At 34.0% G+C, this 14,383-nt stretch overlaps 1 protein-coding gene across 3 annotated transcripts in view; it reads right to left on the bottom strand.

Moving 5' to 3' along the window:
- The window catches only part of Nolo (no long nerve cord), a 177,484-nt gene that overhangs the window by 74,065 nt on the left and 89,036 nt on the right, over positions 1-14,383 (bottom strand). For all 3 annotated transcript variants that reach the window (XM_070309012.1, XM_070309011.1, XM_070309013.1), the window contains exon 2: positions 3,366-3,482. In XM_070309012.1, coding sequence (XP_070165113.1) covers positions 3,366-3,482 — 117 coding nt within the window. The remainder of the gene's footprint in view (positions 1-3,365; positions 3,483-14,383) is intronic.

Raw genomic sequence — 14,383 nt, forward strand, 5'->3', positions numbered from 1 at the left:
ATTCACAACTTGACTTATTGAGTGAATTACCAATTGCTTACAGTATAAAATCAAAATAATCAAAAAGAGAATTTTTTTAAAAAAGTCCTTTAGTTTCAATAAAATTCCTAGAGAATTCTCTGATTTCTCTAGCTACAAAAAAATCTCTAAAAATTCCAGGTTTCCCATGTCTTTCCTGGGAGTAAACACTCCGTAATGACGAAAAAAAAAAAAATTGTGCACCGAAATTACATTCAAGAGATTTTACATGATATTTGCATCTTTTAAGCATCAATAATTATAATGATCTTTTAAAAAGCTTTTTCTTTTTCCTCATTCTTGATGGTTTATGAATAATCTGGTAAAAATTCAAATTTATTTGTACTCTTATTACTATGGGCTTTCGAGCGTAATACATATACGATAGCTTTTTTATGATTATCATCATCCGGGAAGAGCCTCGAGTATTTACATTCCGTGCACGGTTCTGTATCGAAAAGCCTCCCAAAAATTCTAATATCGCGACGAAGATATTGCATCGAGATGATCATGTAAGAGACAATTTCTCTCCGTAACAATATCGATGATAAAGTTACTCGAACGCGGCGTATATCGCGTTCGAATCTTTAAAAAGGAAGAAAAAAAAAAAAAATTTTCAAATGTTAAAGAATCGTAGCGAAAAATATAGCAGACGTAACACAACTGGAAATCGCTTGCCTAGCTTTGTAAGATAAAAGTTTGTACATACATTTTTGTAAACGGTGACGTGTAGTCGCGCGATACGCGAAAGATTCTTCTTTATTCTCTTCTCTTTCGTTAGAAAACAAGGCCCGTGACGAGATTCAGCGAGATACTTTCTTGTTTCGCCGTTATCCTTCGGCTCTCCGAGAAATTGCGATTACTCCGCAAGACATCGGAATTTACGAAGTACGCCAAGCAATTTACATGTACTTTGCAGTTTCCGGCCAGACACTCTCGCGCCGGTTACGCTCGTATACAGCCAACTGTAAAACGCGCTCGTACTCGCTCGCGTGTAATCGTGTGTAGAAATGATTTAGAATATCGGGAAACAGCGCGAAAGTGCATTCGCGCAGGTATATGGCTTTAACGTCATCTAACCGTATCCGCCTGGTAAGATATTAACGGCAAAGGAGCGTTACGTACAGATCCTACGCGCCGCGCTTTTCTTACTATGCGTTACTGCGCCAGTAATGCTCACCTTTCCGCTTCGCGCTTTCTCTCTCTCTCTCTCTCTCTCTCCTGGATCCCACTTAAAAAATATAAACTTTTATTTCATCGTGAAAAACTGGTAGCACTAGAGGTTTTAACCAAGTTAACCCGTTGCAATTGAACGTCGAATACATTTATAATTAGAATTAAGATAGCATATATTCGTGAAAATCATTTTATATTTTAATCATTATTACAAATTTACTATAATTTTACGTTAATTTAAATATATGAATGAAAAAGAGAAAAAAAGAATAAAAGATCTATTAAACGAAAAAAATTATCACACGAAACATTATGTATTTAAGTAATCGATTCTTTTACTAATAATCCACAATTTAATATTTTTTTATTCGTTTGAAATTTATTCGTGACACGAGAATCGTATACAGTTTATCAGTCGATCAGTGATAATATTACTGTCGCGGTGAAAGTCCTTGTAAAAGCGCAATGACGTAATAGCGCGACGACGATTTCCCGTACGGAAATTAAACGACTGCGAATGTACTTTTCAAGTTAATCTGCGCGTGAGTACGTTGGAAAAGTGCCGTCCAACTGGATGTACGTTGGCGAAACCCTGTTTAACTATTACGCAGTGCCCGGAACCTACAGCAGGCGACCCATCATAGCAGTCACATGCGGTCGGTGCTAATTGAAGAGTCTAGCACCGGAAAAGCATGTCCCACGTTAATCATTCTGTTATCAAGGGATGTAATGAGATCGGACCAGAGTAATACGGCTTTAATATTAAGTGACTTTCATTACCCTCTTATATTTCAACTGTCTTGACATACGAAACAACGATAAAAATTACTGCGGATTAAAATGTGATGTAGGCAAGCTTAGCGTTTTATAATTTCATTAGTTCTCTTAATAGTAAAACATATCTAATAAATTTCTCCGATGCACCAAGTTTGCTGAATGAGAACGGTGCAAAAAATTTATGATTCCTCTGTCAAGATAATGTTCTAACTCTGTTAATTCTAGACTGCATAAATCTATTAGGAATGTAATTTGTTTATTCTCGTATATATATATACATACTTAGAGACGTGAAAAATTGTAAAAAAGATTTTTATATCATTCCTGTTATAAAATTTTATGCGATATAGAAAATTGCTTGCAATTGCTTAAAAATTCTTTAAAGCAGAATTAAAAAATTACTAAGAAGTTATATTTTCGTAAATTTTTTTAATTGAGCGAAAAATAATTTTTGTATCTCCAATAATTTCCGATATTAATTGTTGATCCCCTCCTCCCTTTCTGGCTACAAATATTTGTCATTCTTATGAAAAGGATTCCACTCGCCAAGTGAAATTCTTTTCGTAGAAAAATCTCTTTCTTTTCGAAAAGGAATTCCCAATGCTATACAGAGCGTTATATTTTTAAAGAACGAGACTTTACACGATAATAAATTTCAGCAAAAAGTTTTTCGCATTTATCACGTCATATACTATTCTCCCACGATCCGGATATTACGTCATGCGTAATAAGTAGCTCACCACGAAAATAACAAGAAACATATCCTCTTGTACGTTCGCATCTTCATTGATATCTATTTAAGTGCGGCCCGAGTGCGGCGAGGACGCCAAAAGGATCCGATGACGTCAAAAGAATGATAACTTAAAACATTTCTCGCGAACTGGGAAGCACCGTATAAAACTCCGGCGAAGTTCACCTAGGTGGTAAGGTAAAAGCATGGCTTTGCGGACGCGCGACGCGCGACAACACAGTTGTCCGATTTCTGCGACCCATTTCCGTCGGCGGTCGACGTGAATAGATGTTTATTTTTCCCGGTGCTTTTTCAGTAACATTTCCCTTTCAGCTTTCCTACTCGCTCTCTCCCTCTCTTTTTTTTATTTCGTATTTCTACGAATTTCCCGATTTTTCGTTGCCTCTCTCCTACGTACGGTTGACAACTTGTATAGACGCGTCATTCGAATCGCGAGATCGAGCACGAGCGGCAAGCAGTTTTGCTCTTTTCGCCGCCTCCTCTGTGAACCATGACCGTCAATTCTTCAAGTCTTCGATACGATGGAAAACGAAGGATTACCCTCCGAAGTGGTTACGAAAACCCGATCGAATATGTCACGCGGAGTAAAGCGATCGCGATCGACAAAGAAAGAGAGGGTAAAAAGATTTCCCTATCGTTTTACCTGATCTACGTCGGCTGCGGGATTGTTGCCGATGTTGCCGATCTCCGAGGCGTCCTCTGCGATCGAATCATCGCCGATTGTACTGTTGTCGCTTACGACAAAGCCCAGCAGGCATATCTGTAAGAAAATCAAAAAATAATTTATATTAATAAAAGTTATTAAAGATTCAAGATAAATTGTCGATTTATATGGTTTCCATCATATTCGATGAGTAATATAGCGACATTATTATTCATTGACTTCATAACACGGTAATTTGTCCTACTCTCGCTAAGATATAGAGTCTCAGCCCTTACAATAGATAACAATGGATCCTGTCTCCATATAGAAAATTTATGCCGAAGATTGCCGAAGGGATGACAAGGTCCGTTTCACGGTCTATAATAATGCACATGATCGAATTAATATAACACGTGTTGAAGAGAATCGAGAAGGTGAAATTTGCGTGTGTCCGGCGATGCTACTGCAAATTATTACGCATGTTTTATTTTATCGTTACGTAATTAGTTTTCAGGAAAGACTATAAAGCGAATCCCTAGAAATATTCGCTATTATTGATCGTAATTCGAATAAAGAAAATCCATTTTCAACGACGAGAGAGAGAAAGAAAGATGTAGTATAAAATGTGCGATGCAGGGTAAAGTAACGAGGGATATCAAACGGATATTAACCGCCGAGACCGGACATCGTTCGGATTGCCCGCGTGTATCCGTGCGGAAGCTGCAGTAGTTGCAGTCTCCGCAACCTTTGTCGGAAGACGCAATTCGTTTCCGCGAGCCACGGCGAGGAACAACAAAGTATATCCAGTCGGCCGTCGGTGGGATAAAAGAGTGCGCAAGAAGAAGCAATTTAATTGTGGCCGGAGAGTACCGGAGCCCGAAAACGGATATCCACTTTCTGGTATTACACCACAAGGAGAGAAACTTTTATAACAAGCCACCCCACGCCCTACCAACATCCGTCGCCCTTTTCCAGTCGCACACGTAGAGTGCCCGGAACCAAATTTCCCAACCGGAGGAGATTCATATTTTACGACCGTCTTCGCCGCCGCCGTCGCCGGTGTAATAATACATTTTTGTCGAAACAATCGGCCGTCTGTGCCGCGGAAGCATTAGTCACGAGCGGACGCGGGGCATATAACGATTCGATCTCGTTGGATTACGACGAGATATGGGGCAGCATTTCACCAGCGATCGCTCGAAAAATCAAACTTGTAAATCTAATAAATAGCGATGATCGAAAATTGCAAAGTACTTTAATTTGTTTTTTTTTATCCTATATAAATCTTGTTATATACTGTAAAAAAAAAATTAAACTTTAGACAAAGTGTCTGCAGCTTCTTTACACTGTCTGAATTTTCAGACACACCTCAATTTTTTCAGACAAACTCTTTTTTAAACTTTTAAAAAACGACTGCGACGATTAAGACAGATTGTCTGAAATCTCTTTCAACCACCCAGATTTGAAAAAATGTTCAGACAAAAATGTGTCTAAATTTTTAGAAATTTTTTTACGTTCTACGTAAATTAATATTATCTTTCTTAAGAGCTGCACTCACACGGTTTTTAATTCGTGAGATTAAATTTCTTTTCCTAGGTTTATATCGACAATTTGTAAAGATCGATAATTTTCTTAATTGCTGCAAATATTTATACACAAAATATATTTCCCGATTCGATTTTCTCGTTGTTCAAAAAGCATTTTTGCTGAATGTTAAGAGTCGCGCCGCTCATCTTTGGAATATTCGCCTCCTTTCGTCGTCGTGACTCACGCAAAGGGATTCCACCATGACGATGAGAGAAGAACGTGTTGGTATATTTTATAGTACGCAATTCTCTCTCTTCCTCTCTTCGCGTCTGCTTCATTAAAGTCTAACATACGAAAGGAATATACGCCAGAGTAATCAGCCCATGTGTATATTTGGTCGTTCGCGCATCTCTTGCGAGAGTATATATTCGCCTCGCCGCGCATTCGTTTAACGTCGGCACGTGACATATGCACGACGTATACCCGTAAAGATCCGTCGACGATGGAGTTTAAGGTCTGCGCTGCAACGTTATTAGCGATAAATTTAGGAGACTTGAGCCGCCCTATAATTAAAGGTAAACGGTCGGCGTCTCTCGCGGGCCCTTAGAAAATGAACTCGTACAGATTAAGATTAGTACGAAGAAGAGTAACCACGATTCCGTTATGGGCCCGTAACGTTTACAGACGTATGCTTTTCAGGCTGTTATTAGGCGATTTGATTAAATGGTGAAGAAGACGCGATATCGATGATCGTAAGTCACCGTAATATCATGGTATTAATGTGATTAAATCGTGGCTTCGAAGTAGTTTTTTTCTTTTTTTTAAATGATATTTTGCCTTTTTATAATTCTTGACAATTTTATTTATTATCTTCGTATTCGCGAAACGAACATGCAAAATTGATCGATCGCTTTTTTACTTATCTGTCTGTGATTTTAGTTATTTTAAAACGCTTTTTCGGATCCGCTTATATAAAAAGATTAAGTATCAAAGATTTAAGATATGAAACATCACAGTTGATAATAAAAATCATATATATTATTTATTAATATTTCTGACATTTTCAATGCGAATTTATTTCAATTACTGGAGTAATGCTATAAAAAACAATAAAAGAATTATCAGTAAAATCCGTAAATTCATAATATGCTGACTACACATAAAATAATATAATTATATATTAATATTTAATTCTAATTAATAACTGAATTTTTATGATGAGATAAAAACAGTATTATTAAAGATCATTGCGGATGAAAGGTTTAGTAATTATCAGTTTTCCCAATGCAATTGCTATATCATCAAAAACTATATTTTAATACTAAGATATCATTAATTATCACTTAAGAAAATCATAATTATCGATTCAGCCGACCACTTGTATCGCTTCTCTGCAATCAACGGCTCCCTTGTAGCCCCAAACAGCGAGAAAATTATAGTGATCAGGCGTAAGGCGGTCGAACGGATTAATCACAGCGATTGAAATCACGGTAATTGATATACTTAAGCAACGATACCAATTTACATTTATCGATCCATATACAAAGAATTATTGTGTGTGTGTGTGTGTGTGTGTTCAATGTTTTATATAATCAAAAATAATTTTTATATAATTTTTATATTATATTTTTATATTAAATAATTTATTAGTTTTATACAATCAAAACTAATAAAATTAATATTTATTCACAAGCACGCATTTTTACAAAATTAATTATAGTACGAAATATAAGTGAAATAAATTCTAAAAATTAAACACTGGCATCAAATCAATATCTTGGAAATTAATGAGAGGTAGTATCATGGAAAGAAATTAAAACAGTATTTTGATTCAAGCATTTCTCTGGATATCCTCAAAAATTAAAAAGGCGGATATGCTGTATCCGAATAATTCTATACAATATACACTGTAGATATATCAGCGTAAAATAGCATGTGCGCAGAAACGCATAGCTCGTAACAGAGAAACGATCGTGAAGGCGAGATTCTCGTTTATCGGCGTGAACTCGATCCAATGTGAACTGGGCTTAGCGTGAAATTTATGTCCGACACGGGACGGCTAACGAGGCGTCGGCTCAATGCCGTTTAATTCTTATCTGACCTCTTGATTGGCTCGCGTGCCGTGCGCGGATTAACGCCGTCGGACCACATTAATTCCAGTAATTAACTTGGCCTCGCTTGTGCTCGACCAAAGTTCGACGCGGACTATCCCTTTAGGATCGAAACTACCATAAACTAGCGTGCACACGTCGCCCTCGATAATGCGACTAAAACGGCACACTATCGAGAATACAAATTTCTCCCTGATTTCCATCAATTCACTCTTGAGAGGAAGCAAGTTAATCGAAACATATCACGAAAAACAGATGCGATAGTATAACGTCACGCGTAATGTTTACACGATGATGAATCACGTTAAAAAATTTATAAATACGGTTTAAAAAAATTTGTAGTGAATGCAGAAGACATTAATCAAAAGCCTGTTTAAAAATGTAAGCTTTAGATAACATTATTATATGTATACTATTTGATAATTTTATTATAAAAAGAGAGAGAGAAAGAGAGAAGATTCATATTACGTTATAATTTTACACGCGTTCTCTCTCTGCGTAACCATCTTTTATACATCTCTTATATGTTTGCAGTATTATGCGTGATATTCGTCATGTTTTGTGGGTTGTTCAGCTTAACGATGCATTGTAATTTACATGCACGTACGATTTATGGTTTAGCAATTAGTGTTGAATAGCATAGCATTATAAGACATGTTTCAACATTACAATTAACATTGATCGCTTTTGACATGACAATCTTTAATCCTGATTAATGAATGAAATATCTATGAAGAGACTGATTGGAGACTTTTTAAACGAAAAAGTACACGTTTCGGTTCTCTTCGCGGTATATTTATCTCCTTATAAACGAGCTCCTGAGATCAATCGAAAAATGAATATATAATCGTCCATCGGTTATCGAGGAATTTCTTTTCGCGTCATTGTACAAAAAGGTAAGAAGAGAAATGTATTTCTATTTACAGGAAGAAAGACACGGGTTTGTACTTTGCGTCATGGTGTGAATAAAATTAATTTTCAGCCGGAATCGCATCCGTACGTATGTAACCGCACAAAAGGGATACGAAGGCACGTGGCGACGTATCAAGCAGCTGCACTAAAAGGACCGTCGTGTTTTCAGATTAGAACCTTCGCCTACGTTTATTCCGCCTAATCTGAGTACGAGTAGCACAGTGTATTTATTCATGAAGAGGAAAAACGTAATGTATAGCATGCACGTGTATAGTAATAATAGCGGGGAGAAGAGAAATGTCCAGATGTTTAAATAGAATATCGAATATTTTAAATTCTTTGAATTTAAACCAATACTTAAGAGCGCGGAGAAAGTTTATTTTAAGAAAATATTCTTGCATTATTTAGATTATTATAAACTTTCGTTTAGCTTTCGTTGTAATTTTATTTAATTTTTTTTTCTTTCGATTATTAAAACAGGTTTTATGAATCTGGTATTTTTATTATAAATATATAGAGAGTATATACACTTACATATGTCATGTATTTTCAATATAAATAATCGTAGCCAATTATAAATAATGCTATTCCATGTAAATTTTGACACTTTGGTTGCTAAAAATTTTATTTCCTTTATGTTTATTATAAAAAAAAAGTAGCGAATATATTTTTCACTATTTGCAAAAATATTGCTATAGCACATTCTGTTAGCTTCATTAATTTATTATTTCAATTTCGATTATCGTGCTGAGCATTGCTTCTTCCAATTAATTATATTAATAAAGCTTTTATTATACAGATTTGTTCAAATTATATTAATTTTTTTACGCAAACTTTTAAATCCATTGTGTTACGTGAGCGCTTTTATGGATATTATTGTACGCATTTGTGTAAATATATATATATATATATATAAAATATGTAATATATAATTTAATATATTTTTAATCTTGAAAAACGAAAAGAATTAAACGTGACATACCTGTATGAGCTTATAGAGGACGACAATTAGTATAGGCCAATTATTGGTTCATTGCTCCAACTTGCATAATAATAAAAATTATGCTCCCACATATATACGTGTGTGTATATATATATAATCACGTATAGACGTATACAATTGGAAAACAGCACGAAAACAAGCCGTATGAGAAATAAATCAAAACCGGCAACGCTTTAATCTCCCGTGTCCGGCGATAGTGCACAATACTGCACTTTATGAATAAGTAGCTTGTTCACAAAACATTTTAATATATAATGCAATTATAGAAAGTCGCTTGTGTGCACATCCGTTTGTTGAAATCAACGCTTAGACATTGGAATCGACTGGAGCATAATAAAAAACGATCCCGTCGTAAATCATCAATACACTTCTTTGGACTTATTCGGAATAAACTGATTTAATACACAGCATCGGTATATGCATACAAAAGATACATTATCATCGAACACATTGTCTCCAGAGTCGTACGAGATAATATAAATGGCACGCGATTCTTATTGTTTTATCTCCATATTAATTTTCATACATATGTAATTGATATAATATTTTCTTTTCGATTCACGTAAAATTATTTAATCATATTTAATTGATTTATAAATATAAAAAGTAAAAATTCGTTTTGACTTGATAATTTTTTAAAAAGATTATTTATGACAGGACCGTTAACATTATATCTATCTATATTTATTCCAATTATTCTATTTTGAAATACTATATTTTTATTGTTTTGTTTTTATCGCTTATTCTCTATCGCTCTCTCTCTCTCTCTCTCTCTTTCCCTTTTTCCTTATTCTTATAATATTATGAAATTTAAAAAATCGCTAAATAATTTCAATTGCAATGATTTGTCAATGAAATTATTCAATCAAGCGAAGTATCGAATAACATTTTTGCCGGATGAACGAAGTTCTCAAGTCAACATGAGTCTATCGCCGTGGATCGATAAACATCGATGAAAATCGTTATGACACTTTGCAAAGATTTTCGGAAGGACTTTTCGTAAGATTGCGGCTTAAAAGCTGGTTCGTCGATATTGAACTAGCTACAGGGAATAAGGAGCACTTCAGAGAACCCTAAACACGATATATTATTCAGGAGTCTCGACAAAAGTGGCGATTACGAGTCGATCAAACCATTCTCGTGGAAGATGTAGTCGCTTTCCATACATGCATAATATACATATGTATTCATGTGCGTAACGTTACCCGATGCTTCAGATAAAATGGATATGATAAGATATTATGATTATTCTCTTTTGTATTACAAGCTTCCGTATTACATTTCCTTTTGACGTTATTGTTATTATGAGATGTAAGTTATTATCCTCATGTATATAAAAGGTATTCTTTTGAAACTCATTCGTATATATTTTCTCTGCTAGATATATTATTCTTACGTTGTACTCGTGGATATATACATATATTCAAATATGAGGTTTGAGCAAAAAAAAAAAAAAAAAAAGGACTAGCCCTTTTACCAGTATTGTGTGCTAAATTTTAAAATGTAAAATCTCGCTTGCGTTCCATTTACTACCATTTTACTTCCATTTATTACTCACAAATTTATTAATAATAATTTTTAACAATGACAGCTATTTTTTAAAATTATTAGCTGTTTTTAAAAATTCCATAATTAAAAAATATAGTGTAATTAAAAAATATAATATAAAAAATATATTAGAAAAAATCGTAAAAGAGAGAGAGAGAGAGAGAGTCTGTTTTATTTATATAACTCAAATATAAAATTCCATATTCGTATCGTGCGTGACCCGAAAGAAAAAAAGAAAGAAAAGATCGACGATCACGATCGAAATCGGAATGTTACGTTTATGCTATGCTCTATGGAACGAAGTTTGATTTTATGGCGACGACTATATAGGCGTCCTCATAAATCATACTTCCCTTTGCTGATAGTCTAGCGAAGTCATGAGTCAAGTCCTCGATGGCCTGTGGGCACGACAGTCTGTTTAGACGTCGTATAATCGAGAAATCATCTAAGAAGAATCAAATATAACACGAACGTTTAGTCGAAAAAACGATGAGATTCTTTATTATGAAAGAATAACGGTGATATTAATATGGCTTTATGGAATATCGCCAAGTCAAATTCAGAAGAAGTTTAACAAAGTGTGCTTTATCTCCTTGCAAAATCTCTTTAAACTAAAAATAGCCAGAGCAAAGTGAAATGCATTTAATATGTGAACATCGCGCAGGAAAATTTTCAGTATCATCCTATATTTTATTTCATATGTGACTGTTAAAAATAAATAAAATATTTTTGAAAAATTATCTATATGATTGCTATTATTCAATACATGTCAATCTATTCGACTTCACAATCCACGGAAAGCAGATCTCTCCTGTCGAATTTATAAACTCATTTTTATTTTAACTGTCTATATGTGTAATATTTACTAATTCCATTACCAATAGTTTGTTCTTTGCAATTTGATTGACAACTCAAAAAAGCTAAAAACTACGTTTCATTAAAATAAAATTACATAAAATCAATGGGGAAAAAAAAAAAAAAAATCAATTATCTACATCAATAACTAATTTTTTTTATATTAAATATTACATCTAATATCATTATATGGTGTTGATTAATAATAGACATTTTTGAAACTTTTATAATCGCATTTTTTAATAAGAAAAAATAATTTTTGTATAAAATTCTGCACAAAAAAAAAAAATAAAACAGGAGACAAGCAAATAAGTGCCGAGTGTAGGAGATCTTGGCGCAAATAAATATTCAATTTTTAAAAAGAAAAAGACACTTGATCGTGTATATTTTTAATATCGTATATCAATGATTTAACGTGAAAAATCGATTATTAAAAAAATATTTGTTCTAGAATAAATTAGAATCACAAATATGAAAATCTAAGTCTAAGTATAATTTATATGAATAACATCTCGCTTTGGCAAATTTCATTTGAATAGATATGGGCGGCTTCAGGAAAAGACTCGAGAGAAATTTTGCTATTTTTACGGAGAACCATAAAGTGTCACTTTTTATTCCGGATCATTTGCTTAGTCAAAATCTCAGATATATCGAGTCTTATAACCTAGTATATACATATAGTAAATTACCTCGATGTTCGTGCGCGCTGTATAACCGCCCAATAGTTAGACGATAAAATCTCTATGGACCTCCCAGTGCAGAGCTGTTTTTCTCTCGTTTGCGAAACCGACGCGAAACTTTCTCGCACGATTGTCTACAAATCTAAACATCTCTGTTCCTCTCTCATTAAATTAAATTCAATCCCTCTGGTAAATACACCCGCCTTTCAAAGACACTGCTTTCACACTCCGTCTATGTAATTATTTTTTTTTTATGTTTCGGACTTTGCACGATTTTCTCTCTATAAATTTTATAATTGTTATAATAAATTAATATACTATCTGGTAAAATATTAAAGCAAAATTGTTAGGTATAAGTATTTTTGTGCTATTATAATATTTACAATATATATCTCGTAGTAGTTATGCTGCTCTCCGTAATGGTACTAATTTTTACTATCTCATAAATTCGCTAAAAGTTGATAAATAACTGAGTAAAACTTTGGATATATATTCTCACGTAGTGTATAATAAAATCCCCTACTCTAGTAATGTTGTGCTATTGACAATAAGACGTTGTAAATAAATAATGTTTACGTTCGGCTCGACTAATGTGTCTGTGAGATTTTTTTTTCTTCCCGAGAATAAAAACATTCTCTATATTATAGCAAAACTTAAATTAAATAAACTTTTAACTATTTAAATGAACTTTTCTCAATAATATATATATATATGTATTATATAAGAGATGTATATGTGCTATCTATCTTGTACACGCGATATAATTTTGTGAATTATGCTGCATCATTCGTATATGTATATAATACTTTTATGACGAGTATTTGAAAACGTAACATTTTGTTACATTCTGCGAGATGCATGTATAGTTATCTTGTCTTTTTAAACTCTTGGTAAAGTAATGATGAAGAAAATAATAAAGATTCGTTAAGATAACGAAATTGTAAGTAATCATATGTAATCAGCTGGAATGTTATTTTAGTTCCATGATTTGGAGCATCGTTTGCTTTCAAACTATCGCAATCAGACTATTCGAAAATTTTCCAGCCAGACAACCCGGATAGGCGTGAATAATGCATGGTAGAGGCTCGCTGTCAGTTCACTGTCAAACTTCGCAATTCTAGCGTCTGAATCTATTGGTAGCAGCCGTGTTCGATATGTTTAACGTTGGATCAATGTTCTCGGAATCACGCTAATGTAAAATTTATCTCGCGCACAGCTAGCTCCCCACGCATCGCAGGAAACCGTCGCGCGGTTGTTTTATAGAAAAATGTCGAAAAAATTCTCCTATATATGTGTGCGTGCTAGTAACAACGCTCTCCTCGTGGTACGAGAAGCCGACTGACAATTCCGATATTGAAACTAACATTCACGACGCCCGTATCGCGCGATATGACGGTGATGCGTTTGGCAGAGTCTCGTTTGCCAGGTATCAAAAGAAGTTGCATGCTGCCTTCGAGAAATGTAGCGAGAATCGAACGAGTAATAGCACGCGGAGTGGATATTGAAGTACAATTCAGAACCGGATTTTCGTGAAATATACAACGGATATCAAAGCAAGAATAATGATTTATAAAATTCACGCTTATGTAGATTAGTTTTGTTGCAATGACACGCGTATTTTGAAGACAAATTTCTCGTTATCTACAAGCAAAATTATTTAAGAACAGTATTTTTACTATACTAATGCGCGTATCAAAAGTTTTTTTTATTGTTATTTAAAATCATAATAAAATTAAAAAGATTAAATTATACAGAAAATATTTAATAAATATAATTTACACCATAATTAGAATCGGTGCAAAATTTAAATTAAAAATCTAACGAATAAAACTAACGAGAGAAAATCTCAATGGACCGAAGAACATTTCACAGGAAGAGATTGACAAACATCCTTGCAGAATAAAATTCTATCTTTCCGTTACGCGAATCTTATTCGAGATCGTTCTAATAATAACGCTGTGAGAATGTGATAATTCCGAGTTTAAATTTTTCTTAGCATCCTTTCGATTATCTCTGTTAATGCTCGGGAACACAAATTGCTTTCATACTCGCTCTTCGATGACGTTTCTTTTCTGCGCGCGGCAAGCAAAAGATAAAAAGAAAAGATGCACCGTTTCCATGGTAAATTATTTCACCGGTTAACTAATACTTTCGCGTCTTCATCGTTCTTTGCTGCTCGATTTGCTCGTCCGCTCGCATTTTTCACCTTCAATCTGTCAGTCGGTTATCTCCTCGCAAACGTGTCGATGTTAGAGACGATCGAGTAAATCTCTTTTTTTTTTATTCTCGCAAATATGTCTTTTGTGACCGCGAATAAAAGTGAAAAATTGCAGATTTTATTAATATATCAAAATGCTCTGACATTTATAAAATTTAAAATGT

Source organism: Polyergus mexicanus, unplaced genomic scaffold (assembly GCF_030449975.1).
Source record: "Polyergus mexicanus isolate NDT 795.1 unplaced genomic scaffold, iyPolMexi1.0 SCAF_16, whole genome shotgun sequence".
Classification (NCBI taxonomy): domain Eukaryota; kingdom Metazoa; phylum Arthropoda; class Insecta; order Hymenoptera; family Formicidae; genus Polyergus; species Polyergus mexicanus.